The sequence below is a fragment of the Balaenoptera borealis genome (genome assembly GCF_965194805.1).
Source record: "Balaenoptera borealis genome assembly, chromosome: 12".
In the NCBI taxonomy this organism is placed as follows: domain Eukaryota; kingdom Metazoa; phylum Chordata; class Mammalia; order Artiodactyla; family Balaenopteridae; genus Balaenoptera; species Balaenoptera borealis.
The window spans coordinates 5,119,022-5,146,646 of record NC_138869.1 but is presented as its reverse complement, the minus strand read 5'-3'; the positions used below and the strand labels follow the sequence as shown (position 1 = coordinate 5,146,646).

Here is a 27,625-nt window from a genome sequence, read left to right as displayed (position 1 = left end):
TCCCAGGAGCACGAGGTGTCTGTTGATTCCGTGGGAGCTCGAGAGTCATTAGCTGATCGTTCATCCGGTCAAGGAAAGAACCACAACTGGCCTCCGGGCAGAAAAGGTCATCTTCCTCAGAGAGCGTTAGGCGTGTCAGGCACGACAGGACGGAAAATGCTGTTTTGGGTGGAGCAGTTCCCGAGTGTCTGGCTGAACCGGGAAGACCCCTGGCTGGAGGATGGGGAGAGAGCAGGTGCACCGGCTGTGTCCCTGCGGAGTGGCAGCAGAGCCTGAAGGTGGCTCTGCGTGGTCGGCTGGGCAGACCGCCGCCCCAGGGCACACGCGCGAACAGACGTGTCCCTGGACAGCGCCGCCCCAGCTTGGGCACGGCCGAGTGGACGCCCCGGTCGAGGGCCACCTCCCGCTAGGTTGTAGGGAGCGCGGGCTGCTCCCCGCAGGTGCCACACCTGCTGCGTGGGGGCCGGCACTGGCGCTCAGCTCTCTGCCCCGAGCCCGCTGCACCGCTTGCCCCAGCGCGCTGTGCTACAAAGGCTCTCACGTGTCCGCACTGTCCAGCGCCCCCCCGTCGCGGCTAGGAGCGGCAGCCCCTGGCCCAACACCCCTGCCAGAGGGAGGCCCGGACGAACGGCAGGAGGAAGGAGGGGAAGGAAAGCCGCTCCCATCACGGCGGGAGATGGTCCCAGCCACGAGTCCCACGTTGGCACACCCGAGAGAGAGTTGAAATTCAGAAAAAGAATTGAAATCAGGGTCTCGAAGAGAGATTTCCACCCCATGTTCACGGCAGCCAAGAGGTGGATGCAGCCCCAGTGCCCACTGAGGGGAGGTGGTCCGTTCAGGCAAGGGGGTGTTTTCCAACCTTGAAAAGGGGGAAGCTTTGACACCTGCTGCCACACGGATGAGCCTGGAGGAGGCTGTGCTCAGCGAAATGAGCCGGTCACAGAAGGCCAAATAGTGCGTGATTCCACGCACATGACATAGGCAAAGTAGTCAGAGCTCACAGAAATAGAAAGTAGAGGGACTTCCCTGGCGGTCCAATGGTTAGGACTCCGCACTTCCGCTGCCGGGGCCCTGGTCAGGGAACTAAGATCTCACAAGCCGACTGGTGCAGCCGAAAAAAGAAAAAGAAAAGTAGGGTGGTGTTTCCAGGGGCTGGGAGGAGGGCACGGAGGAGGGCGCTGTAACGGGGACAGGGTTCAGTTGTGCAGGGTGAGAATATTGCACCGCGTGCAGAGATACTTAACACCACTGAGCCGTACACTCGAAAGTGGTTAAGATGGTGAACTGCATGTTATATGATTTGTACTACAGCTTAAAAAAAAGAAAACTTGGAGATAGCTGTTAGAAATCGCTGAAATGGCAAGTGGCAGGTGGTGATACGCGTGGAGAGTTCAGGGGAGGTCTGGCTGGAGATACAGACTCTGAGTCATCAGCACATGGGTGGTGTTTACAGCCAGGGGCCTGGACGGGGCTCCTGGGGAGAGGGGGAAAGAGGCCCGACCCCGCCTCGGCCGCACCAGCCTGCAGCTCAGGAGGGCGGCATGCTGCAGTCTTGACCAACAGGCGGGAAGAAGACCAGGAGGGTGGAGAGCTGTGGGAACCACGGAGGAAGGTGTTTCTGGAAGGTTACCCTGGTCAGCTTTTGAATGACGCTAAGAAGCCAAATCCTGCGAGAGTGAAAGTGATCCCCGGCCACGGCGACGTGAGGGCCGTGGAGCTGGTGCCAGGACCACCGCCGTGGGCGGGTGGGAGTGAGGGTCAGCCGGGGCAGGCTGGGGTCCCACAAGGAGGAGAGGAGGCGCAGGGGGGGCAAGGCTGGAGGGGGAGTGGCGTGGAGAGGGGGCAGTGGTTTAAGAAAGGATCTGGTGAACATGTTGGGACCTTTCCAGCTGTTTGCAGCACCACCTGCTGACCAGGCGTGGGTGCGTGGAGAGGGGGTCCTCTCCATCCGCTGCCCGGCCGCCTTGCCCGCCCGTGTCACTCGCGGTAGCCGTGACTTCCTGTCTTTCCTAATTGCAGATTTACGAAGGTGCCTACCACGTCCTCCACAAAGAGCTTCCTGAAGTGACCAGCTCCGTCTTCCGTGAGATAAACACGTGGGTCTCTCAAAGGACAGCGGCGGCAGGAACGGGGTCCCCGCCCTGAGTGCCCTGGCCAGCCGTCGGGCCACAGTCGGGGAAGCGGGCAGAGGAAGGGCAGGAGCTGGCTTCTTAGATGTGGCTTGCCAACAAACAAACAAAAATCACAAATTGGAGGAATCCCTAGCACAATTTACTAAAAAAAAAGAAAAAAGACAATCTTGTCGCACATCAGGCCGTCCGCCACTGGATCTTCCTTAAGTGGTGGACACTTTATGCAAAAATAGGAGGTCACAACACTTCCCAGAGAATGTGCTGGAAGGCCTTAGGCCGCAGAGCCCTGCCCCGCCTCTCCCGCTCCGCAGGGTCCCAGCACCCCCACTGCAATAACTGGAGGGGTCCCCTCCCGCCACCCCGCGCCCCGCCCTCACGGCCTCGGCTGGGCCCCCCTCTGGCCGCCGGGTGCGGGGCGGCATCCGCTTCCCCGGCAGACTCTTGTGCCGCCGCGGCCCAGAACATGCCTGCACTTCCTCAGCACGTGTCCACCCGTGACCCGCGTTAGCTCCTTGTCCGCCGGGAGCCCGGGGTGGGCTGTGGGGCAGGTGGGGCTTGGCCCAGAAGGGGCACCCGCGCCCCCTCCCCTCCGCGGGGCACGTCAGGGCAGCTGCTCGTCGCTGGCTAGTGTTACCTGGGGCTCAGAGGACAGTTGTGTTGGAGATGGAATGGCTCGTGTGTATAGCGTCTGTTCTGAAGCAGAGCCGGGTGGGGGGTGGGAACCAGGGGGCTTGAAGGCGTGGGTGCCTGACCCCCCTGTACAGCCCCGGGGGGCGGGCCTAGGAGCCCCGTGCGGGACAGGCCTGTCCCGGCTCCCGCCTGCCGGGCCACAGCCTCCCTGGGAGCCTCGGTGCTGGCAGCACAGCTACCTCTGGTGGCCGGAGAAGCTCCCCACGTGGTGGCCCTGCCCACGGCTGCAGGCCTGAGGCCACAGCAGCCCCGCTGCCTTTCTCGGTGCCAAACCCGCGGCCCCCCACCCCTTGGCCCTCAATTGCGCCAGAGGTAAACGGGGTCACCACCCACCCAGGGGGTACTTTGACTTTGAAATGGGACTCGCTGTCAGGTCTTGAGGCCCCACCTGCAGATGTCGCCGTGGTGGGGATGGAGCCGCCGGGGCGTGGAACGCTGGGGGAGGTGCGGTCCCGCCACCCCAAGGCTTCCCTGCCTGACGCGGAGGCTGGGGGCTAGGGCTCCCCACTCCTCCTCCTCCTCCTCCTCCTCCTCCTCCTCCTCCTCCTCCTCCTCCTCCTCCTCCTCCTCCTCCTCCAGTGGTGGGAGCTGATGCCCCACGTGTGCCCGGTTCTTCCGGGTCTGGTTCTGGGTCCACCTCCAAGGGCCCCCGAGCTGCTCACCCCCAGCGACGGTCAGCTGGCGGGGGCCTTGGTGTGTGTCCTGCTGCCCCTGCCCCTTGGGAGGGAGAGGCACCCATCCCCGGGGAACGGCACCTGGGTCCCCACAGAGAGCGGCTTCATCGCCACATCTTATTTCTCTGGCTTCTCTTTGGAGGAGAAGAACGTAGAAAATGCAAAGAGAGGTCGGCCCCACCTGCCCAGCTGGGCAGCAGTGAGAAAGTTCCTGCTCTCGGGCTAAGGAACGGCAGAAACTCCACCCACAAACCCCAGACACCCAGCCGTCCCACCCCGCAGGTCACAGCCCGTCCCCCGCCCCCCCAGAAGCATGCCATGGCAAGGCCATATCCCAGATTAAATACCAGGCACGTGGTTTGACCAGTAATCTTTCGATGCATGAATTTATTTATTTGAAAGCTATTATAGAGGCATATTCAGTCACCTTTACAGATCTGGTTAAAGAATCGCCTGCATTTAAAAGAAAAAAGTTATTTGAAACCAGGACTGTTTCCTCATCTGGGAGGGGGCACAGGGCACGCCCACCTGCTGAGTCAGGGGTGCAGGTAGCAGCGTCTGGAGGCCCCCGGGGAGCGCCCTCCCGTCCTTGCTGCACCGAGCAAGTCTTGAACTGGGGTCACCCTCCATGTTGGCGGCTCCGTGCTGATACCTGGAGTGCCACCGCCATGCCATCGCCGTGGTGCAGGGGAGCTGGGTTTGGAAAGGAAGCGAGGTCACACGTGGCCTGGCCTCGAGGTGACAGGAGGACAGAGGTCACAGAGGGGCCCTGGACATGCAGCCTATCCAAACCACGCCTGGGAGGACGGACATATTACTCGGGACACTGGGCCCAAGCACGCCTGTGAACTCGGTGCCGCCCTGTAACTCAGAGGCCGTGCTGGGCCACACGAAGTGGTTTCATGCCTGAAAAAATCTCTAGGAAAAGATGCCACCCGCAGCCACTGGAGGTCCCAACCCCGCCAGGGCCCGTTCCTTTGCCGGGATGGGGGGTGGTGACCCCAGCTTCCCCTTGGCTCTTGGGGGCCCTGGGGCTTGTGATGAGAGCTCTGAAAGATGCCCTGGAAACCCCCTGCAGGGCCCCACCCTCCTGCTCTTTCCTTCACCAACTGCTGACATCACCGTTAGGACCGCAGTGATTTTTCCAAGCAATTTACTGGTTATTGTCATTGCTGCAGCTCAGCCATCCCCCCACACGTGAGCTGTTAGTGGGCACCCGTGTATCAGTCTAGAACTATCACAGGACCAACGTCTGCCACAGCTAAGCCTAATAAACCACATGTTTTCTGACGGTGTCGTCTGCCTGTCTGTGTGATCTGACTGCAACGTCTCTTGCGGAGGGACCAGCGACCCTTTGCGAGGCTGCAATGGGGGTCTGGGCCGGTCCCCCGATACACCCCAGTATGCGGAGCGGACTGCACGCCAGCTTTCTCGTGCAGACTCGGCCGCCGCCGCCGCCGCCGCCGCCAGGGGCCGGGCCGCCCCAGTTCGGGGCTCCACGGCTGACCCTCCTCCGCAGTCCCACATAACTTCTGACGATTTAGAAGCAAGTTCTGATCTCCCCCCACGTGGCCGCACCTCTGCCTCGCCCACCTGAGCGCAGGAGACCCCAGCTCGGGCGGGTGCCTGCACCCCTCTCCCCGTCCCCCCTGCGCCTGACCCAGAAGAGGAGGCTGTCGGCTGCCTGTCTGTCCAGGCGGACCATCTCCCTCTGGCCCCACTGGCCCCAGGGCTGTCACGGTCCCCTCCTGCCGGTGGCCACAGCAGCCTCCTCCAGGTGCCCCATCTCCCCGCTTGTGTCCCATTGGTCTCTTCCCACATAGCGACCAGAGCGGGTGTTCAACGAGTCAGGTGGTGGCCCTTCCCACTCCAGCCCTCGTGGTCCCATCTCATGCAGAGGCGGCCACGGCCCTCCCAAGTCTGCAGGCCCTGGGCCCGTGGCCACACGCCAGCCTCTCTGTGGAAGCTTCCCACCACCCTGTGTGGAGCTACCTACTCCCTGGCCCCCGCCGCCCCTCCTGCAGCACAGCCACTGCCGTCTGACTCGACCGCGTTCTGTGGACCCTCGGTAGCCCTGTCCCACTGGAGCTGAGCTGCGGGAGCTGGGTCCTCGCGTCAGACCTCTGTGTGGTTTCCAGGGGTCCCTGGTAAATCTCTCTCCCGGCAGGGAGGGGTTGGGGGACCAGGGCTCTCTCTGGGCCAGGCTGGAGCCTGGAACTGGGGTTATAGGCACAGGGCCCACTTCTTGGTGGGCGCCCGTGCCCTCACCCAGGCCACACCTCCAAGGGCCCCCTTGGGTTTAATGCTCTGCTGTTGCTGGCTTGAAATCCTCAATCTTTCTGGGCACCGTTCTCCTCCCGAGTTCTTGGACCATCCTTACGATCACTGCTCTGGACTCTTCTTTGGGCAGGTCGCCTGTCTCCACGTCACTTAGTTCTTCTTCTGGGCTTCATCTTTTCCTTCGTCTGGAACATGTTCCTTTGCCCCCTCGGTTTGTCTGAGTTGCTATTTGTACTTTATGTCTGTTAGTTACGTTTCTCGACCTTGGAGAGGGGGCCTCTGTAGGAGACGTCCTGTGTGTCCCAGCGGTGCTCTCTCCTCTCGTCACCCAAGCTACATGCTCTAGGGGTGCCCCCAAGAGGACTGCGTGAGCCCTTCTGTGGCAGGGGGCTGACTACGTGGGGCGTCTGGTGGGCCTGGTCGGCCCCTGGCCTGGCTGGTTGCCAGGCCTTGCCTCGTGTGGATGCCGCTGGCTGCTGGTTAGCGGGGTCTGGTCACGAGGCGGCGGGTTGTGGAATCCTGGGGGACCCCAGGCTAGTGCTGGCTCACTGGTGGGCAGAGTCGGGGGCCAGAAGACCCTGGGATGTTGCCCACCCACTGGCGGGTGAAGCCAGGTCCTGGGGTTAGTGCCGGTCTACTGGCAGGCGGAGCCGGGTCCTGGAGTCTGGCTGCAGGGCCCAGGGGTCCCAGAGCTGGTGTTGGATCTCTGGGGGGGGGGGGGCCGGTTCCTGACACAGTTGGGTCTGGGGTCCAGGGTGTCCTGAAGCTTGCGGTGACCTGCTAGTGGGCAGGGCCGGGGCCCAGCTGGTCCCAGGGCGGATCTGGCCTGCTCTGGGTGTGCTGGGTCCACAAGCTGCAGGACTGTGGTTTTCTTTTCTTTTTTTTTTTTAAATTTAATTTTTATTTTATATTGGAGTATAGTTGATTTATAATGTTGTGTTAGTTTTAGGTGTACAGCTAAGTGATTCAGTTATACATATATACACCGTTTCTCAGATTCTTTTCCCACATAGGTTATTACAGAATATTGAGTAGAGTTCCCTGTGCTATACAGTAGGTCCTTGTTGATTATCTATTATATATATAGTAGTGTGTATATGTTAATCCCAAACTCTTAATTTATCTCTCCTCTGCCCCCACGTTTCCCCTTTGGTAACCGTAAGTTTGTTTTCTAAGTCCGTGTGTGTGTTTCGTAAATAAGTTCATTTGTATCTTTTTTTTTTTTTTTAGATTTCACACGTAAGTGATATCATATGGTATTTGTCTTTCTCTGTCTGATTTACTTAGTATGATAATCTCTGGGTCCATCCATGTTGCTGCAGATGGCATTATTTCATTCTTTTTTATGTCTGAGCAATATTCCATGGCATATATATACCACATCTTCTTTATCCATTCCTCTGTCGATGGACATTTAGGTTGTTACCATGTTCTGGCTATTGTAAACAGTGCTGCAGTGAACACTGGGGTGCATGTATCTTTTCAAATCACAGTTTTCTCCAGATATATGTCCAAGAGTGGGATTGCTGCGTCATATGGTAGTTCTATTTTTAGTTTTTTAAGGAGTCTCCATACTGTTCTCCATAGTGGCTGTATCAATTTACATTCCCACCAACAGTGTAGGAGGGTTCCCTTTTCTCCACACCCTCTCCAGCATTTAGTGTTCCTACTTTTTGATGATGGCCATTCTGACAGGTGTGAAGTGATACCTCATTGTAGTTCTGATTTGCATTTCTCTAATAATTAGCGATGTTGAGCATCTTTTCATGTGCCTCTTGGCCATCTGTATGTCTTCTTTGGAGAAATATCTACCTAGGTCATTTGCCCATTTTTTGATGGGGTTGTTTGGTTTTTTGATATTGAACTGCATGAGCTGGTATATTTTGGAGATTAATCCCTTGTCGGTTGCTTTGTTTGCCAATATTTTCTCACATTCTGTGGGTTGTCTTTTCATTTTGTTTATGGTTTCCTTTGCTGTGCAAAAGCTTTTAAGTTTATTTAGGTCCCATTTGTTTACTTTTGTTTTTATTTCTATTACTCTAGGAGGTGGATTGCAAGAGATCTTGCTGCGATTTATGTCATAGAGTGTTCTGCCTATGTTTTCCTGTAAGAGTTTCATAGCATCCAGCCTTACATTTAGGTCTTTAATCCATTTTGAGTTTATTTTGTGTATTTTTGTGTATGGTGTTAGAGGATGTTCTAAAGTAAGTCCCCTACATAGGAATGAGTTCTGTTCTGAGAGTGCATTCGTAAGTCCAGTTTGTTTGTAAGTCCAACAAAGTTAGCCTAGGTACCCAACTAACACAGTGGGCTATGTAGTACTGTACTGTAATAGGTTTATAATGCTTTTCACACAAATAATACATAAACACAAAAAATAAAACATTTTTTTAAAATTTTTTTTATTTTTATGGCTGTGTTGGGTCTTCATTTGTGTGCGAGGGCTTTCTCTAGTTGTGGCAAGCGGGGGCCACTCACTATCGCGGCCTCTCTTGTTGCAGAGCACAGGCTCCAGACGCGCAGGCACAGTAATTGTGGCTCACGGGCCCAGTTGCTCCGTGGCATGTGGGATCTTCCCAGACCAGGGCTCGAACCCGTGTCCCCTGCATTGGCAGGCAGACTCTCAACCACTGCGCCACCAGGGAAGCCCCAATAAAACATTTTTAATCTTACAATACAGTACCTTGACAAGTACAGTAGTGCAACAGCTGGGATACAAGGGCTGGCGTCAAGTGAACAGGCAAGAAGAGTTACTACTGACTGGAGGAGGGAGAGGAGGTGGGAGATGGTAGAGCTGAAGGATCGTCAGCAATAGGAGACGGAGGGCAAGCTGCAGTGTCACTCATGCCTGACATTGATGGACCGCACGTTTCGTTCGCAACTTGAAGGTTTGTATGTAGGGGACTTACTGTAATTTCATTGTTTTACATATAGTCGTCCAGTTTTAGGGCTGTGGTTTTCTTGGTCTGGTGTCTGCCCCCCGCTGGGCAAGGCTGGTCTAGCGGCCTGAGCAGTCTCCCTGGAGGGCAGGGCCGGTGCCTGCCCACTGGTGGGTGGAGCTGCGCCTCGCTGTCTGGTGGGCAGGGCCGTGTCCCGGGTGGCTGTGAGCTCAGCAGGTCCCAAGGCAGCCTGTCAGCTAGCTGACGGGTGGGGCTCTGTCCCCGCCCAGGGGGCTGTTTGGCCCAAGGCTCCCCACACTGGGCCTGCAGGCTGCTGGATGGGGCTTGGTCTTGGCGCTCACAGGCCAAGATATCAGCCCAGCAGCAGCAGCAGCTGTGTTCACGGGGCCGAATGTCCCCCAGTGTATCTGCCACCGGCGTCTGTGTCCCCAGGGTGAGCCTCAGCCGCCCCCCACCTCTGCAGGAGACCCTCCAAGAACAGCAGGTAGGTCTGGCCCAGGCTCCCATCAAATTACTGCTTCCGCCCTGGGTCCTGGTGCGTGTGAGGTTTTGTGCGGCCCTTTAGGAGTGGGGTCCCTGCAGTCAAGCCCCGCTGTCTTCACAGCCAGAGGCTCTGGGGGCTCCCGGTGCCGGACCCCCGGGCTGGGGAGCCCGACGTGGGGCTCAGAGCTCTCACTCCTCGGGGGGAACCTCTGCAGGGTCATTATTCTCCAGTGTGTGCGTCGCCCACCTGGGGGTAAGGCACTCCTACTGTCTCGTCGTCGTTCCTTCTTCATGTCTTTAGCCGTAGAAGATCCTTCCTGGTAGGGTTTGGTCTTTTCCATGGATGGTGGTTCTGCAGGCGGTTGTGATGTTGGTGTACTCGTGAGAGGTGGTGAGCTGCTCTCCTGAGGTGACTTCTGATGAAATTTTTGATCATTTTGGGATAGGTCCCATGGGGTGGCCAGAGCTGGCCGTCCCCTGTGCAGAGGCCCCCTGGGTGGCATGCAGACCTGGAGGACGGCCCCCTCCCCGAGGCCCGCACTCCTTCTACAGCCTGAGCCTCAAGGGGTTGACCGTGGGCAGTGTCCTCCTCTCTGGGCTGTTCCTGCCTCCTGGGAGCACCCACGGAGCACAGACTCCTGCTGAGGGCCATCACGCAGCAGGTGCCCCATGGCCTTGGGGCTGCCCCCAGATCCAGGACGGGGTGACACAGCTTGCCTCATCTTGGTGGGGCAGGAAGAGGGACGATGGAGCACCAGGCCGGCCCAGCGGGGGAGAGCAGGAGGTGAGCAGGAGGGGGCATGTCCGAGGGGCTCGGGGTAGATGGGAAGGGAGCACAGGTTGGTCACAGAACTGGGACTTTGAGGGATGGAGATCTCCTGCAGCAACAGCACCCTGCCCAGGACGGTGCATGGGGGGAGCCCACGGTGGGGGTGCAGTGCTGGGACCAGCCACAGCGGGGAGCCAACCGCCCTGGCCGGAGGGTGTCTGGAGCCTAGGGTGGAGGACAGGGCCGTGACCAGATGGAGGCTGGGTGGGAGCAGCTGCTGCTCGCCCACTCGCTGCCCTGTCTTGAGTGTGTGGCTTGCAGCCCATGGACCAAGGAGGCTGCTCCTGCTCCTGCCACAGCATCCTCATCCCAGCCCACTGGGAGGGAGGAAAGGAAAGGGGCAGGCTGAGCTTTTCAGGGATGAAACCAGAGACCTCATCTGCCGTTTCTGCTCACATCTAGGACCCGGTGGCGTGGCCACGGCTAAATGCAGGGAAGCTGGGAAATGAGCCAGGTGCCCACAGAAGAGGAAGGGCACAGAGGTCAGACAGACAGCAGGCTGTGCCCAGGAACCAGGCATGCACCTCAGGCTTTCCAGGAGGGGAGACCTGGGCTCAGTATCCACCTGGAAGATGCCAACAGGGTGGGTGAAAGTGAGCTGGAGGTGAGGCAGGGCCCCAGCTGGGGCCAAGGTGGCAGGAGGGGGACCCGGAGACCGCCCAGCAGCTACTGTGGAGGCTGGGTGACAACTACCTTGAGGGCTGAGGAATCAGGAGAACACGAGTGTCCATCTCCAAGACTCCACAGGTAAGAAGGGGCTACACTGTGTGCCCGGAATTGCTCGTGTTGCATCTTCCAGGAAAAAAGTTCGTTTGTGCTGAGGTTCAGTGGGCTGAGCCCCACCCCTCTGGGCCCCCTCAGGACCCCGTCTGACTCTCACACCAGGCGTGGTGGCTGGCAGTGCTGCTCCCATTTAGACCGATAAGGATGCTGGGGCTCTGACTTGCTCCAGCCCAGGTCCCCGGCCCACGTGCAAGACACCCGCTGCCTCCCAGGTGAAGGTGGTGACAACCCAGGTGCAGGGTGCTGATGGGACTCCAAAAACTAAGCCACTGGCAGGGGGGTGGGGGGCTGGAGTGCCTGAGGGCAGCTTCCTGGCTCCAGGGCCCCTTCCTTCGAAAGTCCCTGCCTGAGGCTGTGCTTCAGACTTTTACCAAAGTGAGAAACAGAATGCTCCAGGAATTAAGGCTGCCCCTGGCAAGAGCACTCCTGACTTTGTGACGGCACCCTCACCCCTCCCTCTGCTGCAGTGAGGCGGACACTGAAAGCTATGTAGGAGTTTTCCAGGTAGAGGAGCGAACATATATGCATGCCTTTTTTTTTTTTTTTTTTTTGCAGGTGGGAAGAATATTATAGGATGGGTTAAAAAATATATCTTTGGGTAAGGGCCAGGACTAGGGTGAGGCAAGTGAGGCACTCCCCTCGGGCACACAACTTAAGGGTGCACCAAAAATCTTAGTAATCAAAATAAGCAATATTTTAATGTAATACTTTACTTTTAAATCAAAATTAATGATAAACCAAATATTGACATTTCGAAACAGGATTCCTGGTTGTCTTTTGCTCCAGTCCCCCAGGACTCAGCAGAGCATGGTCTGTCTGTGGGCCCTGCCCGGCCGGCAGGCCCTCTTCCGCCCTTACACTCCACTTTATATACAAGCCGTTCTTCTTTTCTGTTTTTGCTTACTCTGTTAACGGTTGGTCTCTTTTTCCCCAATGTGAAAAATGTCGGGATCTTGCGATGGAATAGAATGCATATAATTTTTCCCAGTAAAATGTATGGAAATTTTTTTTGATTCAACAGTGTTCACTTAGAAGCAGGCCCTGAGCTGAGGGAAAAACAGTGGCTTCCATCCTCAGCACCCCCTGGACTGATAGGCACCACAGCCAGTGGCCGAGGCGGGTGGAGGGAGCCAGGCCGGGTCCGCTTAGCTGGGGCCCCGCTCTCCAAGATGCAGGCTGGGCTGAGGCCGCACAGCGGTCTGAGCAGCAGCTGCTCGGTGAGTGAGCTCAGAAGCCCCGCCTTAGCTCATCTGAGGGCAAACACCTCTGGCCCCGCGAAACCCCCAGGACCACCAAGGGGGAACCCTGTCCCCAAGGGGAGTCTGGTCATCAGAGGGGCTGCCTACTCAGACCCCCAGACGGGGGCCCTGACCCGAGCTCCCCCCACCCTGTCCCTGGGACACAGGCTCCCACGGTGAATTCAAGCTTTATTGCCCCGCTCGGCCCAGGAAAACATGCGAGGAGGGGCCAGGAGCAGGTGGGATGGGGGAGGGAGGCCCTAAGAGACCGCCCGCCAGGTTTCCCTGAGTGGTGCCCAGCCCCAGGGCCTTGGGGCTGGTTGTGCTGCGGGAGAGGCCTCATCCCAAGGTGACCCTCCCCGGGGTCCCCAGGCACAGAGGGGAGGAGAGCGCAGCCGAGCCCCTGCCGGCACGGTGATGCCCCAGGCTCACAAGCCACCACGCGTGCAGCCGTCAGCAGTCCAGGCCGATGGACAGCAGCAGGTCCTCCAGCACCCGCAGCCGCCGCTCTGCCTGCTCCATGGCACTGCACGTCTGCACCGTGCTGCCCACGTGGAAGCGGATGTCGTCCACCAGCGGGATGGAGTCCGTCTCCTGCCGGGCTGTCACGGCCGCGGCCTCCTCCCTCACAGCCTCCACGAAGTCCCGCTGCCCCGCCAGCTGTGGACGGGCCGGCTCAGGGCACGCCTGTCGCCCACCCCCAGCCGCCCCGGGCCCACGCTCACCTTCTCGAGGACCTTGGCCATGTACTTTGTGCACTGGTCCTCCAGGCGCGCCAGGCCAAACAGCTTGGCCACGCGCCACACGCCCACCACGCTGTCCTCGTCCAGCAGCTGGGCCAGGCCACGGCCACACAGCTGCTTCAGGCCTGGCAACAGGTACATGTCGGCCACACGCAGCACGTCATAGGCCAACTCGGGAGGCAGCTGCAACGAGAACGGAGGTGAGGGAGGGCACCAGAGGCTTAAGAATGGGGTCCACAGGCCGAGCCAGGGGCTCACGTTGCAGGCCAGCTCTGCCCTGAGCCCCGCAGCCAGAGCCCAGGTTTCCCACCTGCTGTGGCAGGCACGGCCTCAGAGGACGAGGGAAGCGGGGTGTAACTAACACCCAGTCCAGGCGGGGGCACCTGCTTGGCCGCCACCCCCTTCTCCGTGAGCAGCTGTGACAGGGACGCTATGGCCCACTGACCCCTTCTGGGAGGAAGTGTGCTAGCCCTGCCCTGGGCGCTCCCCCTCAGTCGCCGTATTACTACCGTGACCTGCACGCACGCAGGCAGCGCACACCTGCTGCCTCCTCATCTGGGGCAGCTGCCTCCTCACCTGGGGCAGCTGCCTCGGGGCAGCCAAAGGGCCCTGCAGTGACCCCGACGCACGAGGCCAGGGCTCCCCACTGTGGCAGGAATTCAGGGTGACTGTCCCCGCCCACCCCCTGGCTGGAGAACTTGGGGACCCCAGGTGGCTACACTATGTCTCCAAGTGCCAGGTGCTCATGCCATGAGTCTTGTCACTCATTCCTGCCCTGGAACCAGGGCCCCTCCACCTGATAGAAAAGTTCAAACAGGACCCACACTCCAGCCTCATAGAGAACAGGCCTCTCAGAGCCAGTCCAGACCTGGGCGCTCCCTCTAAGCCCCGTGGTGACGTGGCCTGTGTACCCCCCCCCACCCCTGCCCAGCGCACACACCTCGGTGTGGTCGCCATAGATGTAGTACAGCACGTGGGTGAAGATGTCGGGTGAGATGTCGTGCAGGGTGATGGCCAGGAGGCCGCCTGAGGCCTCCAGCTCCTCGTTCTCTCGGAAGTGGTCATCCAGCAGGGCCCGGAAGTAATCACTGCGGCCACAGAAGAAGGCCTGTGGGAGGCTGGGCTCAGGATGGGCCAAGACTTGTGCCTCGAGGAGCTGGCCCAGGGCTTAAGGCAGGGGTGGGGGTCTGGAGGGAAAAAACTTAGTACCTTGTGACAGAGGAAGCTGTAACCGTCCACCCGGAAGCAGACATCAGGACAGCTGCTGAAGCCGTCGCAAGGGAAGGGCAGCTCCCCAAGATCACCCTAGTGGGGGACAGGAGAGCAGGTGCCATCAGAGCAGGCAGGAGATGGGAGAGCAGCCGGCCCCGGCCAAGAGCCCGTTCTAGCTCAGCCTGGAGGACGACCGCTGCCCCATGTGTTGACTTAGATACAGGACAACTAAAGCAAGCAGGCCAGCTCAGAAAAGGGAAGCAACGGGCTCTAGGTTTAAACCGCAGCCCCATCCCCAGACACGGCCCCTACCCACAAGCCCAGCCCAGGCGGGTGCGCTTACCCGGAGCTCGGGGGGCAGGGCACAGTCGGCCAGCAGGGCCAGGTCCTCCCGCAACCGGGGGTCTGCCTGGGGAGGCTCGATGGTCAGCACCTTCACACACGTGCCTGGCTTGGAAGCCCCTGTGGAGGGGAGAACGCAGCTTCAGGGAGCTGAGCGGCCCGCCAGCTGCTGCCTGAAACCCTGGGCCCCGGGCCCCAAAGCCTGGACACGCACACTCACACTTGGCCTCCAGGTCACCGAGCAGGTCCCACAGCTGGCACTGCTTGGCGAGACGCTCACAGTCGCCAACGTGCTCCACACCGACGTCCAGGCAGCCTGGGTATGGGTGCAGTGCTGGGGGGAGGCTCAGAGCCTGAGGAGGCCCTCAGCTGCCCCGCGGCCGTCCCTCCACGCACCACCCGGTTCTACAGCACCCGGGACAGACGAGAAGGGCTCCTCTGTGGGTGGGAAAAGCCAGCCCAGGAGGCAGCTGGAACCACCCTGCACCCCAGGGGATGAGCCCCAGGAGAGAAAAAGTGGCCCCCAAAGCCACGTCTGGGTGTGCTGCAGCCCCTCCCTACCCAGACCCAGGGCTCACCTGTGTACAGGTACTGCAGAAGGGCCCCAAAGGCCACGGGGTTGATCTGTAGGCAGAGACCGCAGGGAGACAAGGTCAGAGGCAGCCACTCAACACAAATTCCCTGCTCACCCTCTGCCCTCCCCATCCCCGGGAGGGACGCACCAGAGGGTGCCTGAGGACCACGACACTCTTGCCCTTCCATCTGGTGTCGAGCATGTGTGCGAAGTAGGTGCTGCGAGCACCCAGGATGCAGCGATGTGCCCGGAAGGACTTCCCGTGCACTAAGAAGACCACGTCGCTGTGAATGCCCTGCTCCAGGAGGCTGGGGGCAGTGGAGGGGGTACTCAGCAGTGCCGCCCCCCAAGTCTGCCCACTGCCCCTCATCCCGTCCAGCGGGAGAGCCCTCAGCCCCACACAGGCCACGCCACCGCAGACCCTGTGCAGGGCTGTCTCGCGCTGTCTCACCGCAGCAGGAAGCGGTAGTAGCAGTCCCGCTGCCGGTAGGAGGCCGTCACCTGCTTGTAGTCACGCAGGGCCCGGCGGATGGCATCACTCTGTGCCCCGTAGAGACAGCGCTCCCCATCGAAGGTGTTGGCCTCGCAGCGGGCTCCTGGGGACGGCAGGGCTGTCCAATCAGCAGGGCCATGGGGCTGCCCACCACAGCTGGGGAGGGGCCTGGGGGAGAGGTGCATCTCCCCCCTCCCCCCCACCTACGGGGCCCGAGTCGCCCTGGGCCTGCTCGCGCCCCAGCATCCTCCCCGCCAGGGCCCAGGCACACGCCACACACCACACAAAACAGATGGCTTGGAGGCCGGCCCTAATCTATGCACTGGTGGCCTGGGGACACACCCTAGGCAGAAGGGTTCCCGTCCTCACCTAACTGAGGTTCCTGGGGCAGAAAGACATACACAGGTTAGCAAATAACGTCAGGTGCTCTGAAAGAAAGCTAAGCAAGACAAAGGGTGACAGTGGTGGCAGCTGCCACAGGAGAGGCTATGGAAGGTCCCTGGGGCAGAAGACAAGGTGCAGGGGCCTGAAGTGAGTGAGCGCCATGCCGAGACCTGGGAAAGGCCTTCTGAGCAGAAAGAACAGCAACTGCAAAGGCCCTGAGGGGCACGCGGGAAGGCAGCAGAGGGCTGGCCGGGGCGGGAGGGGGCGCACCCGTCACGGAGCAGCTCAGGGCAGGCCAGCTTCTCTAGCTCATGGGAAACACAGCGGGGAAGCCACTCAGGCCAGGAAGCGGGTCACACTGGCCGTGGGGCATGCCCACTGTGGTAAAGGACAACACACGGTAGGGGACAAGGAGGGGCAGCCGCAGGGAGACGCTGACCCGGGGCTGGGGAGCCGAGGGGAGAATAGGCTCTGAGGGCAGAGCTAAGGGCACTTGCTGCTGGGGTGCTGGACTGAGAGGGGACGCCAGGGCCCCCGGGCACAGCCCGCGTCCACCGCCCCACCCCGCCCTGCCCCGCGCGCTCACCGTTGGCTAGCAGATAGAGCACCAGCTCTTCATGTCCACAGAGGCAGGCGTAGTACCTGAGGGGGAGGCGGGTGGGGCAGGGGCGCTGTCAGGCCTGCAGGCCCGGCCCGCCCCACCCACCCCCCTGCCCCCCGCCGGCACTCACAAGGGGGTGCTGTCCCACTTGTCCCGCACATTCACCTCCACGTCTCGCTGCTCCAGCAGGTACCTGGGCAGAGGAGGTCAGAGCCTGCGTCAGGATGGGTTTGGGGTCTGGAGAGGAGACCTGCGGAAGGGGAAGGAGGGAAGCCTCCCCAGGTGAGGGCAGAGACCAGAGCAGGACAGGCATTTAAGGCAAAGGAACCACGAAAGAGTGTGGATGTGGGAGCCCCTGGGCGTCAGAGGCCCCAGAGCTGAAGAGGCTGAGCATCTGGGCTGAAGGCGTATGGGAGGGAGGGAGGAGGAGGGGGTGGGGCCCTGCCTCTGCCCGAACCCTCGGGCTGCATGGGGTGGCAGGTTGGCCTTCCCAGGTCAGGGGGACTGGAGATGGAAAGGACCACCAGGAGACTTGCAGGCGTCCTGGCAGCGTGGAAACGAAAAATGGACAGATTATAAAAGGCGGAAGTCAGGAAACAAGGCAGCAGAGGAGACTGGGGTGAGGGGAGACCACTAAGGATAGTGATGGAAGGAACCCACTTCGGGGAGACGCCCAGATTGGATCTCAGAGTGCACCACACTTTGGGGGCTACCAACTAACTCCCAGGTGTCACCCGACCCTGGGGAGGAGCCCGGGGAAGCTGCGGGGCTCAGGAAATCCCCGACTGGCCCAGGGGAGGGCGCCAGGGAAGGTCGGGACCAGGGATGGGGCAAGGAAAACAGGTGCCTCATATCCCACATCAGCAGCCCCTCCCTCCCCGTGCGGCCGGCGGAGACGGCGATTGCAGCACCCGGGCTGCCTCAACCGCAATTAGGAGTTCCCGAATCTCTGAGAACCAGAGACTGGTTCCAGGCCACAGGCGTTCCCAGCGCGGGGTCCGCAGCTCATCAGAGGAGCCACGTCGGGGGCGTCCCAGGCCTGCCCCCAGGGTCTGACCTCCGGGCCCTTCTCTTCTCTCTGCCCCTCTCCGCCTCCTCCGGGCGTCCGCGTCGCAGTCCTCCCCTCCGGGACCCCCGGAGTCACGCCAGCACCCGACCCCCGCGCCCCCGCTCAGAGAGCTGCCTGGACCGGGGCGGTCCTGCTTCGGCGCCCGGGCCGCCCCCGTCCCCCACCCCCACCCCCACCCCGGCCAGGCGCTCCGCGGGCGGCCCACTCACACCCTCCCGGGGCCACGGCTCCTCACCGCACTCGGCCCACGTCCCCCTTCCTGCAGCTGGAGAACAGATCGCAGGTATCCATGGCGCGGACGTCCCCGACCCCGGGCAGCGGCGAAGCCCCGCCGAATATAAACACGCCGCGCTGCGCCCCGCCCGCTCCGCAGCGGCGCCTGGCGTCCGGAGGACCGACCCGGGATACGCCCGCCCCGCCCCTCCTCTTAGTCCACCCGCCCCCGCTTATCACACACGTTCTCCCCCCCCCCCCCCCCTCCAACCACAGGCGCAAGAACCAGTCGCGCAGGCGGATGCGCGAGGCCCGGCGTGCTCTCCGGGCTGCTTTAATGGGGTCCCGGGGCAGCCCCTCGGGGCCTCGGGTGGGGACGGGGACGGGGCCGAGTTGCGCCGTGAGTCGGGGGAAAGCAGGGACCCCGCGACGAGGGCCGGGCGGGGCACAGCCCCTCACAGGTGCGTGTCCTCCTCGAATACGTCCGAGTCCTCGGGGTCGCGCTTGCCCCCCATGAGCGCGCTCCAGCCCCCCGGGCCGTTGACGGCGCCGCCGCCGTTCAGGCTGGGCTGCTTCTCCTGCATCTCCGACTGGCTGTCGCTGGCCACGTCCAGCGTGGGGTTGTCGTGGCAGCCGTTCTCCACGAAGCGCAGCTCCTCGCCGTGCGACTGCGGCGGGAGGGGCCGCTGGGAGAGCACGCCGGGCCCCCGCCGCCCCCGCACCATCCCTTCACCGGTCCTCAGGCCGGCGAAACCGCACGCAGGGGACCCCAGCGGACCCTGATGGACGCAGGCCGCGTCGGCTCTGGTTCCACAGCTCAGCTCCTTTCTTAAAATGACTACTGACCCTTCGCACGGAACAGACCCGTGGCCTCCCTGACACCATCTGATCCCTCCCACCACCACCCACCCCTTCTAAAGGGACTCATGGGAAACAGGAGCCTTGTGCCCGGGCCCCTCCTTTGCGGGGAGCTGCCAAGCTGCTGGAGCCTCCTCTTGACCCCAAGCCAGGGCCTGTCTGGTGAGGCATCCACAGGAGCCCAGGCCTGCAAGGGACTGCGGCCAGGAGCGGCCCTGCGGGTGCAGCCAACGTCCCACTCCCTGCACCTCCAGCACCGGATGCGAGGCTGGCGCCCTGCAGAGGGCAACTGGGGGCCAGGCCCGGCACTAGCGCCGCGCCCGCAGTCAGCCCACCGGCAGCTGAGGACCCAGAGTCTCCGACGCCTGAGCTTGCCGGGCACCCCTTCCCTCACCGGCACCACCGCGGCCCAGCCCCCGGCCCCACTGGGCTCCACGCTCGCTCACCACGTGTTTCAGCTTGGGCAGCCGGCGCTGCCAGCAGTTATAGAGCAGGCCGAGCACGATGATGATGACGCAGATGGCGCCGATGACCACCAGCACCACAAAGAGCGTCCCGTAGTCGCTGCGTACCTGGCTGGCCCGGGCCTGGCAGCTGCTGGTGGTGGAGTAGTTCTGGATGCCAATCTGGGGGCGGGAGGGGCCCGGTTCCTTAGCCGAGGTCCTAGGGTGCCAGGGCTCCCCACAGGGCCCGTGGGGTCGGAGCTCAGGGACGCGGAACAGGCTTGGAACAAGCTCCCTCAGAGGCCTGGACCTGTGCTCAGCGAGGACCCTGCCCGATCCCCACCCCACCTGCCTGCGGGCGCCTCCATCCCCAGACTCCTCACAAGCCCGCAGTGGCTCTGACCCTGCTGCAGCCGACGTTGGGCCCTAAACCCACCTGCTGGGGGCCCTAACCTCCCACTGAGGTTGGCCCCATGCTGGCAGTCACAATCCACACTGTCCCCACCAGCTTGAAAAAGGACAAGAGCAGCTGTGAAGCTCTCCCCTCACATTCTCCACCACACACCGCAAGGAATCGCAAACACAGCTTCTACCTTGGGAGGCAGGGGTGTCCCAGTATCATTATGGCCATTGTGGGCCAGAGAGAGTGCACGGGGGGCTGGGGATGGTCCACGTCCTCGGCCACTCCCAGTCTCCCAGCTTCCTCCCTCTTCCCACTGGAGTGGTCACCAATGTCATTTTACTGCCCAGCACCCCCCCCCGACACTGCGGGTTGTCTTGAGTGGGCGGCCTTCTCTGGCCAAGTGGCTGCTCTGTCCCCACCGGGTCAGGCAGACGCTCTCCACAATCAGCATCTCAGGTGGAGGAAAGCAGGAAAGGCGAGGCGCCATCATCACATGACAGGTGCCAGGGTGAGGGTGCCATCCACTGGCTCTGGCGCAGAGACCTGGGAGCCCCTTTCTAAAGCCAGGTATTAGCTCTTCTTCCTGTGAACCACCTGTATATTTCCAGTACTTTCTCTATTCACTTTTTAAGTGATCAAGGCTCAGTTTTCCTGCTAGATTCACCACCAATGCACGTGCTAAATCTGCCCACTAATATATGTCCAAAGACCGAGCATGCTTTTCGGCCGAATCAGTCTGAATGAAACATCCGGTAAAGCCAGAATACCCAGGGGAGGGAAGAAGCAGAAGGGTCTGTAAAAAAAGGTTAAACCCAAGTTTCCACCAGCCCCCAAGTGTTCATGAACCCCAAATCTCACAACTGGACCGGCCCCCCATGGCTACCCAGGTGGTGTAGATACAGCATCACGGTGAAAGGCCTAGGCTCTTGAATCTCTCAGGCCTGGTCCAAAGCCTGGCTCGGCCACGCACTAGCTGTGCCATTTTGGGCAAGTCACCTCCCTGCTCTGGGTTTCAGCTCCCGTCTTAAATGGGGCACCTACGGTACTCAACAGGGGGCCTTATTTACTGCTTACAACCCCGCGGTGGTGCTCAGGGCCGAGTGAGAGAACCCAGTCTGGCACTCAGCACACTTATCAAAAAGCCGCAAACCACAACGGAGGCCACCCCCAGCCTGGCGTGGACTAGATAAGGAGGCGGGGCCCACGTGCACGTGTGCCTCAGCTCTGTCAACAAACACTGGAGGGCTCTCGAGGGACTTCCCTGGTGGTCCAGGGGCTAAGACTCCACGCTCCCAATGCAGGGGGCCTGGGTTCGATCACTGGTTACGAAACTAGATCCCACATGCCACAACTAAGAGTTCACATGCCACAACTAAAGATCCCTCATGCCACAACTAAGACCCGACACAGCCAAATAAATAAATATATAAAAAACAAACTAAAAACACTGCAAGGGGCTTCCCTGGTGGCGCAGTGGTTAAGAATCCGCCTGCCAATGCAGAGGACATGGGTTCGAGCCCCGGTCCGGGAAGATACCGCGGAGCAACTCAGCCAGTGTGCCACAATTACTGAGCCTGCGACAACTACTGAGCCCGCGTGTCACAACTACTGAAGCATACGCACCTAGAGCCCGTGCTCCGCAACAAGAGAAGCCACCACAATGAGAAGCCGCTGCACCGCAACAGAGAGTAACCCCCACTCGCCGCAACTAGAGAAAGCCCATGCACAGCAACGATGACCCAACGGAGCCAAAAATTAAATAAATAAATAAATAAATAAATAAAAACAAAAAAACAAATACTGCAGGGCTCTCGAGAACTAAGGGGACTGATAAGGCCCCTGGATTCCAGTGAGTGGACGGGGCCTGGAGGACGCGGGCTGTCCTCAAGAAGGGAGGTGAGGAACTGCACTTCCTCCTCTGGGGAAGGTGGATCTGGAGTAGAGGTCGGCCAGCCTGTCTCCTCAGCCCAGGTCCCTGGGGCCGGCCAGGTGTGCGGTGGACTGCCTGGGTCGCCCCCCATCCCCCCCGCCCCGGGGCTCCCGAGCTGGCCCAGCGCCGCGACTCTCAGTGGGGAGTGCCTGGTGACACTTTCTTTTGTGCCTTTTGGAACTGCGCCACGTTCTCCCCACCCACCAGGCTTCTGCACGATTTCCTGGCCAGACGTGGTGCTTCTCCGCCATCCACCAGAGAACTCTGCTTACCCTCCAAGATCCCCTCGGGGGGGCCCCTCCCTCTGCGTCCTCTCCTGACCACCTCCCTCCACGGCTTGGGTCTGCGCCTGCTGTCACATGTCGCACACACCGCAGCTGGTAGCTCCGTGCTCCTCGGGAGCTGGGCCTCGGAGACCGGAGACAGGAGCTGTCCAGAGCTGCTTCAGGCCGCACCCCGCCACGCAGGCCCTCACGCCTCAGGGAAGGCAGCCCCGCCCCAGAGTTTTAGGGGTGCAGGGAGCACGGCCGCGCTCTTACCTCCAGCAGGCTCCTGCGGATGTCGCCCAGCATGGAGAGGACGTCTTGAGTGGGCACCACCCCTGGGGAAACGCACCATCAGTGCAGCCCTGGACGCAGCGGTGCTCGGGCTCCTGACCCTCGGACCCCCTGTCTGAGCCTCCGAGCCTCACTCCCCAGCCTGGAGCCCACGCACACCATGACCTGCACCTGCTGCCCACCCGCTGGCCCACCTATGGTGGGTGTGGCTTCCGGCAGCCACACCCACGGCCCCTCCCCCACCACACACAGCACATGGGCCTGCGCCTCCCTCCCGACCAGGGAGTCCAGTTAGGGCTCAGCCTGCCTTCCCCGCAGCCCCCGCTCACCCTGCTCGCCCACCAAGGCCATCAGCAGGCGCTGCTCCTTCTTGCTGGGCTTGCTCAGGGAGATGTGCCAGTCCCCGTGGCGGCCGCTGCCGTGGCGGGGCAGCACCCCCTCCACCAGGGCCAGGAGCTGCAGCCCCCGGTGCCGCCGGAACACCTCCTACGAGGGCAGAGAGAAAGCCCCGCGTTCGGTGAGGGGTGGCGCCCCCCGACCCTAGCCTCTAGGCCTGGGCCCCTCTGACCCGGGAAAGGCCAGCGGGCTGCCCAGAGGGGCTGCTCAGGGAGCTCTGCGGACCGCGGAGGAGGCTGTGAGCCCAGCCTCGGGGGACAGTGGGCACAGAAAGACCCAAGTTCACTTGGTCCCTGCAGGTGTCCAGGTGCCCCCTCCTGCCTTGGCCTCTTGCACTCACGCGGGGCCTGAGCGTCCAGACGTGTCACGTGAGGGACGGGTATGTGGGGGGTGGGGGGACAAGAGAGTGCACGTCAATACGGCCACCAAAACGGGAGGAGAGGCGGGAGGCATCCTCCCCAAACTCCCCTCCGCCTGACACTGGAGAGATAGGGCTCAAAGCTGGGGAGTCAAGAAAGAGTCTGCAGTAGAGAAGAAATGTGTGGACACCGAGGCGGGAAAGCGGGGCGGGGGGGGGGGGTGCGGGGGGTGATGAACTGGGAGATTGGGGTTGACATACATACACTAATATGTATAAAATAGATTAAAAAAAAAAAGACGTCTGCGTCCTCGCAGGGTGCAGCGGTGACCAGGAGAATTAGCAGAGATGGCCATCATGGTAGAGCCCTGGCAGCAGGGAGGGGCAGGAGAAGGGGAAAGGAGACTTCTTTCCCATCTGACACTCCTGTGCTGCTTAGACTTCCTTCAGCTTGTACACAGGTAATTACACAACTTAAAAACAAAAGCGAGAGGCTGGCACTGAACAGGAGCTCGGCACGGGGCAGGAGGCCTTGCCTCTGGCTCCCGGCCTGTCACGGTCCCTTCCTGGCCCATCTGGGAATAGGCCCTCCTCGGGCCGGGTCCCCCGACCCCTGGCCCCCAGCAGCCCCTCCCTGCTGTACGTGGGCTCCTGCCTCCAATGCTCCCAGCCGCGGGGCCGCGAGCCAGGTGTCTCTGCCCCTGAGACACAGGCGTCTCTCCAGGCCAGCCCTGTGGGCTCTCCTTTCTGCTGGGGCCCAAGCTAAGGAGCGTGGCTGCCATGCTACCAACGTGACGAAGTGCCTTGCTGCCATGGCAAGTGCCCAGTGCAGGCTCTCACGAGCGTTAGGCTCAGCAGCCTAAGAGAAGCCTGCTCAGTTCCACACGTGGGAGAAGGCTGGTACCTGGAGGTGGCCCGAGCGAGCGGCTCGGGAAGCCCCAGCTCCTGAAATGGCCGCTACCGTCGGTGCGCGCGTGCAGGGGAGGGGAAGCCGTGCCTGAGCCCTCCTTGGGGCGGCGCCCCCCCGCGCGTGTGTGGGCTGCAGCCCTGTGCTCCACCACCTGCGCACACCCCCCATTTTCGGGGTCCAGATGTTTGCCTGGCTTAAGCCCTAGACCCACAAAGTCAGTTCTGGGAGGGTCTGATGACTAGGTATTTCATATCATTTATTCTGTAGATGGGAACTGAGCGTCAGTGGCCTGAGGAAAAAGCCTTGGCTTTGGAATCAAGTATGGATTCAAATCTTGGTTCTGCCATTTATCAGCTCTGTGACCTTTAGCAACATACTGTACCTCTCTGAGCCTCAGTTTCCCCATCTGAAAATGTGGGCATCGGTCCTAAATCCATGGGCTTACTGTGAGGATTGAAAGTACTTATTCAATCATAGGTGCTGGGACAACTGGATATCTCAGCAGAAAAGAAAAATCATACCTGGACTCATACTTCACACCATACACCAAAGTCAATTTCAGATGCATTTCAGATCTAAAGCTTTTAGAAACAAGCATGGCCTTGGAGTAGGCAAACATTTCTAAATTGGACCCAAAACCACTAACCATGAACGAAAAAATTGATAAGTTGGAGTATTTTATGATGAAGTTTAAAAAAAATTAAGAACATCCATTTATCAGAGGGTACTATTAAGAGGGTGAAAAGGCACCCCACAGAGTAGGAGAAAACATTTACAATATGTATACGAGACAGAGGTTTCATATCCAGGACATATAAATAATTTACAGACATCAATAAATAAAAAGTCAGATAACCCAGTCGATAAATGAGCAAAAGAGCTGATGAGGCACTTGACAAAAAGAGGCTAAAACACACATGAAAAGTTGTTCAACTTTGTTAATCATCAGGGAAATGCAAGGTAAAACCACAAAGTGATGCCACCACACCACATACCTCGCAAAATGGTTAAAATGAAAAACACCACCGATGGCCGGCAGACATGGCAGCCCCAGAGCACCCAGGCGCTGCCGCAGACTCACTGGCACGGTCACCGTGGAAAGTCTCTGGACAGCATCCAGTGAAGGTGAACGTACGCGTACACGATGACCCCACGGCACCACCCGTCAGAATGTGCCCGGGTGCCCACCCGCCAAAGCGCAGGTCCCAGAACCTCCAGAGCAGCAGATCCACAACACCTGAAACTGAAGCTCCCCAACGTCTGTCACCAGTCAAAGGGATAAAGAGAACGAGCGTGAACACACGGCAACACACGCAACGATACAGGTGAATCTCAAAAGATGTTGAAGCACAAAAAGCCAGACAGAATATTACACACTCAATGACGCCACTTATGTAAAGTTCAAAAGCATGCAAAATTAATTCATGGCATTACAAGCCAATAAGATGGTTCCCTTGAGGAAACAGTGTCTGGAAGGGAGAGTAAGAGGGGCCTCAGGGGCTGCCGACCGTGTTTTGTGTCCTCATGTGACAGCCTGCTGCGCTGCACATGTCTGACCCGTGCGCTTTTCTGGCTGTACATGGTGAGGCATGAGGACGCCCCTCGAGTGTAGCACACTCAGGATGTGACCTGTCTTCCCTGCTGACTCCTGGGCAGGTGACCCTCCCTGCACGTCACACTGTTTTTCCCAGTGCAGGGGCCCCAGTGCCCCTGCTACGGTCCAGGCCCTGAGGTTATACGCCAACTCCTCCAAGTGACTGTGGGGGGAATGTAGGATGGTGCAGCTGCTGCAGGAAACAGTATGGCAGTTCCTCAAAAGATTAGAGATAAAATCACCAGATGATCTGGGAATTCCACTTCTGCATATATACCAAAAGGACTGAAAGCAGAGTCTGGGAGAGATATTTGTACATCAAGTTCATAGCGGGATTATTCACAACAGCTAAAACATGTCTATCAGCAAATGAACAGATAAACAAAATGTGGTCCATCCACACAATGGAATATTACTCAGCCTTAAAAAGGAAGGAAATTCTGATGCCTGCTACAACTGGTACAAACCTTGAGGACATTATGCTCAGTGAAACCAGCCAGTCACAAAAAGACAAATACTGTGTGATCCCACTAACACGAGGACCCAGAGCACTCAGATTCACAGAGACAGAAAGTAGAAGGGTGGCTGAGAGAGGGGGAAATGGAGTTGTTTAATGGGGACAGAATTGCAGTTTTTGCAAGATGAAAAAGTTCTGGAGATCTGTTTCACAATAATGTAAATGTACTTAACACAACCGTACACTTAAAAATGATTAGAATGATAAATTTTATGTTAGATTTTTTTACAATTAAAAAATCCACCGTAAAAAATAATATTGACTAATTAGGTGGATGTCAAGTATTAAATGAGAATAACAAACCAGACAAAAACAGGGAAAGCAGAATGAAAGCATTTTAACTTCTATGTGTTCTTTGGGAAGAGAACAGAGACATTAACTTTAGACTTCATTGTTCAAGTATGTGCACCCCAAATTCCAGAGTCTCAAGTCCCCATAAAAGCCATGAGGGCTCCTTGAAGAATGTTGATTCCGTGTCCGGGGAAGGGAACATTCAAGAACAGCCCGGAACATCCTCGTACACAGAAAGCAGGGAAACTATCAAACACTGAAGGTTGGTCAAAAGGACTCAGAAGCCAACTCTGAGTTGAGGCTTTCACTGGCCAAAGATGGGGCTGTAGGCAAAGCAGGCTGCCCGCCACTCAGTTCCACAAGGATCAAGTCTTAAGCCACTGCAGTCGCTGACCTACACTCTGAGAGGAATGCAGGACGAAGCATTCTGTGTCTGGATATATGGGCCCCCAGAGAGTTAAAATGTATACTAAGGAAGAATGGCATTGACCCCAGATTCCTGCATTGTCCCACACAGAGAAAAGCACTCAAATCATTAACTGAGACATCTGGTCCTCAAGGCCAGCAGTGACCTTTTCCTGAGGTCTCCGCTGCAGGCATCCTCGTCACCGAAGTTCATGTGTATCCTGGTCCGTCCCCCCGAGAGGCTGTCTCCCAGGCCACCGTCCTCAGACACTGAATAAACTCGACTCACAGCCCTTACGTTGCGCTTTTTTTCCAGTTAACAGAGTGAGCATCAGCAAGACTAATAACTGCCCTGGATTAAAACACATCAACGATGTTACAATCTATCACTTTATAAAGATGCTGGGAAAAAGAGAACACCTCACTGGTCACTTTTGGATTAAACGTGTGCATGTACTTTAACTTTTCTCCCAAACACACTGAACAAGAATGAAGGTTTTTTTTTAAGGTCTAAAACCACAAAGACAAAACCACAACAAAACAGCAGAGGAGACAAGAGCCACAGCACGTGATCACCGGAAGCGGATGGGTGAGTTAGTTTCCCAGTTCAGCGAGCCCCAGAGAGCCAGATGCTGAGCCGGACGGGGAGAGCTGCGCAGCGACCAGACTCCTCGTCCGACTTGCCAAGTGCCCTGGATAAGCAGCACCGGCTCCCCCTGGGAGAGAGAACGGAAACAGCACCAGCACAGGACCACACTGAGAGGGGGTTTAAGAAGCAATGGATCCCTAGCTCCCCCTGACACCGCACAGCTGACAAACATCCCTTCTCCCTGCAGAAGACCGGAAGCTTGTTCTTCAATGATGGTAAAATGGAGGGTCTCGGACCTTGAGGACACAAGACCCAGCTGTGGGAGGGGCTCACACTGCGAATGGGTGCAGTGAATGAACTCACCCATCAGGCACATGTGTCCCAACACAGAAACACAGCCCTCTCCCAAGCTGCTCCCAGAGCCCTGGAGACCAGCCCCATACCCTCCCTGAAGGACAGAAGTTCCTTTTTCCAAGAATCTAATCACCCAAGAGGAAGGTCCTAAAGACACTGACATTAGAAATTTTCAAATGAAATGGCCCAGCCAGACCACCCTCCAGAGAAGCTACAGTGAAGCCCACCCCCAGGCTCAAAGCTTCCGACCAGCTTTTGCTGGCCCTCCTTAAACAGCACCAAACAAACGCCGCCAGACATCTGAGGAGAGGACGCACGTGGAAAATTGAGAACAAAACTAACCAATGGGGAAAGCATCCCGTACAGGTAGAAAACAACTC

At 59.1% G+C, this 27,625-nt stretch overlaps 3 protein-coding genes across 24 annotated transcripts in view; 1 reads left to right on the top strand and 2 right to left on the bottom strand.

Moving 5' to 3' along the window:
* Positions 1-4,786, top strand: part of MGLL (monoglyceride lipase) — a 240,698-nt gene extending 235,912 nt beyond the window's left edge. For all 6 annotated transcript variants that reach the window (XM_082345272.1, XM_082345268.1, XM_082345269.1 and 3 more), the window contains one exon: positions 2,020-4,786. In XM_082345272.1, coding sequence (XP_082201398.1) covers positions 2,020-2,145 — 126 coding nt within the window. In that variant the 3' untranslated portion in view covers positions 2,146-4,786. The remainder of the gene's footprint in view (positions 1-2,019) is intronic.
* A 6,655-nt stretch (positions 4,787-11,441) lies between these two features.
* Positions 11,442-17,829, bottom strand: ABTB1 (ankyrin repeat and BTB domain containing 1). 13 transcript variants are annotated; one of them, XM_082345254.1, is made up of 12 exons: positions 17,663-17,829; positions 16,489-16,551; positions 16,344-16,399; positions 15,332-15,476; positions 15,029-15,188; positions 14,885-14,930; positions 14,521-14,640; positions 14,308-14,426; positions 13,962-14,057; positions 13,693-13,860; positions 12,735-12,935; positions 11,442-12,669 (listed from the first exon to the last, which is right to left on the bottom strand). In XM_082345254.1, exons 1-12 carry the CDS (start codon positions 17,716-17,718, stop codon positions 12,463-12,465), a joined length of 1,437 nt encoding a protein of 478 aa, XP_082201380.1. In that variant the 5' UTR covers positions 17,719-17,829; the 3' UTR covers positions 11,442-12,462. The 13 variants fall into 13 exon arrangements, with proteins under 13 accessions (XP_082201380.1, XP_082201385.1, XP_082201386.1 ...); XM_082345259.1 differs by having other exon boundaries at positions 14,527-14,640; positions 17,663-17,828; XM_082345260.1 differs by having other exon boundaries at positions 14,521-14,622; positions 17,663-17,828.
* Positions 17,830-17,942: 113 nt separating this feature from the next.
* Positions 17,943-27,625, bottom strand: part of PODXL2 (podocalyxin like 2) — a 32,818-nt gene continuing 23,135 nt past the window's right edge. For 4 of the 5 annotated variants that reach the window (XM_082345246.1, XM_082345245.1, XM_082345248.1 and 1 more), the window contains 4 exons: positions 22,161-22,317; positions 21,814-21,875; positions 18,945-19,124; positions 17,943-18,308 (listed from right to left, as the gene is read on the bottom strand). In XM_082345246.1, the coding sequence (XP_082201372.1) occupies positions 18,096-18,308; positions 18,945-19,124; positions 21,814-21,875; positions 22,161-22,317 (612 nt within the window). In that variant the 3' untranslated portion in view covers positions 17,943-18,095. The remainder of the gene's footprint in view (positions 18,309-18,944; positions 19,125-21,813; positions 21,876-22,160; positions 22,318-27,625) is intronic. The other variant, XM_082345247.1, reaches the window with a different exon arrangement.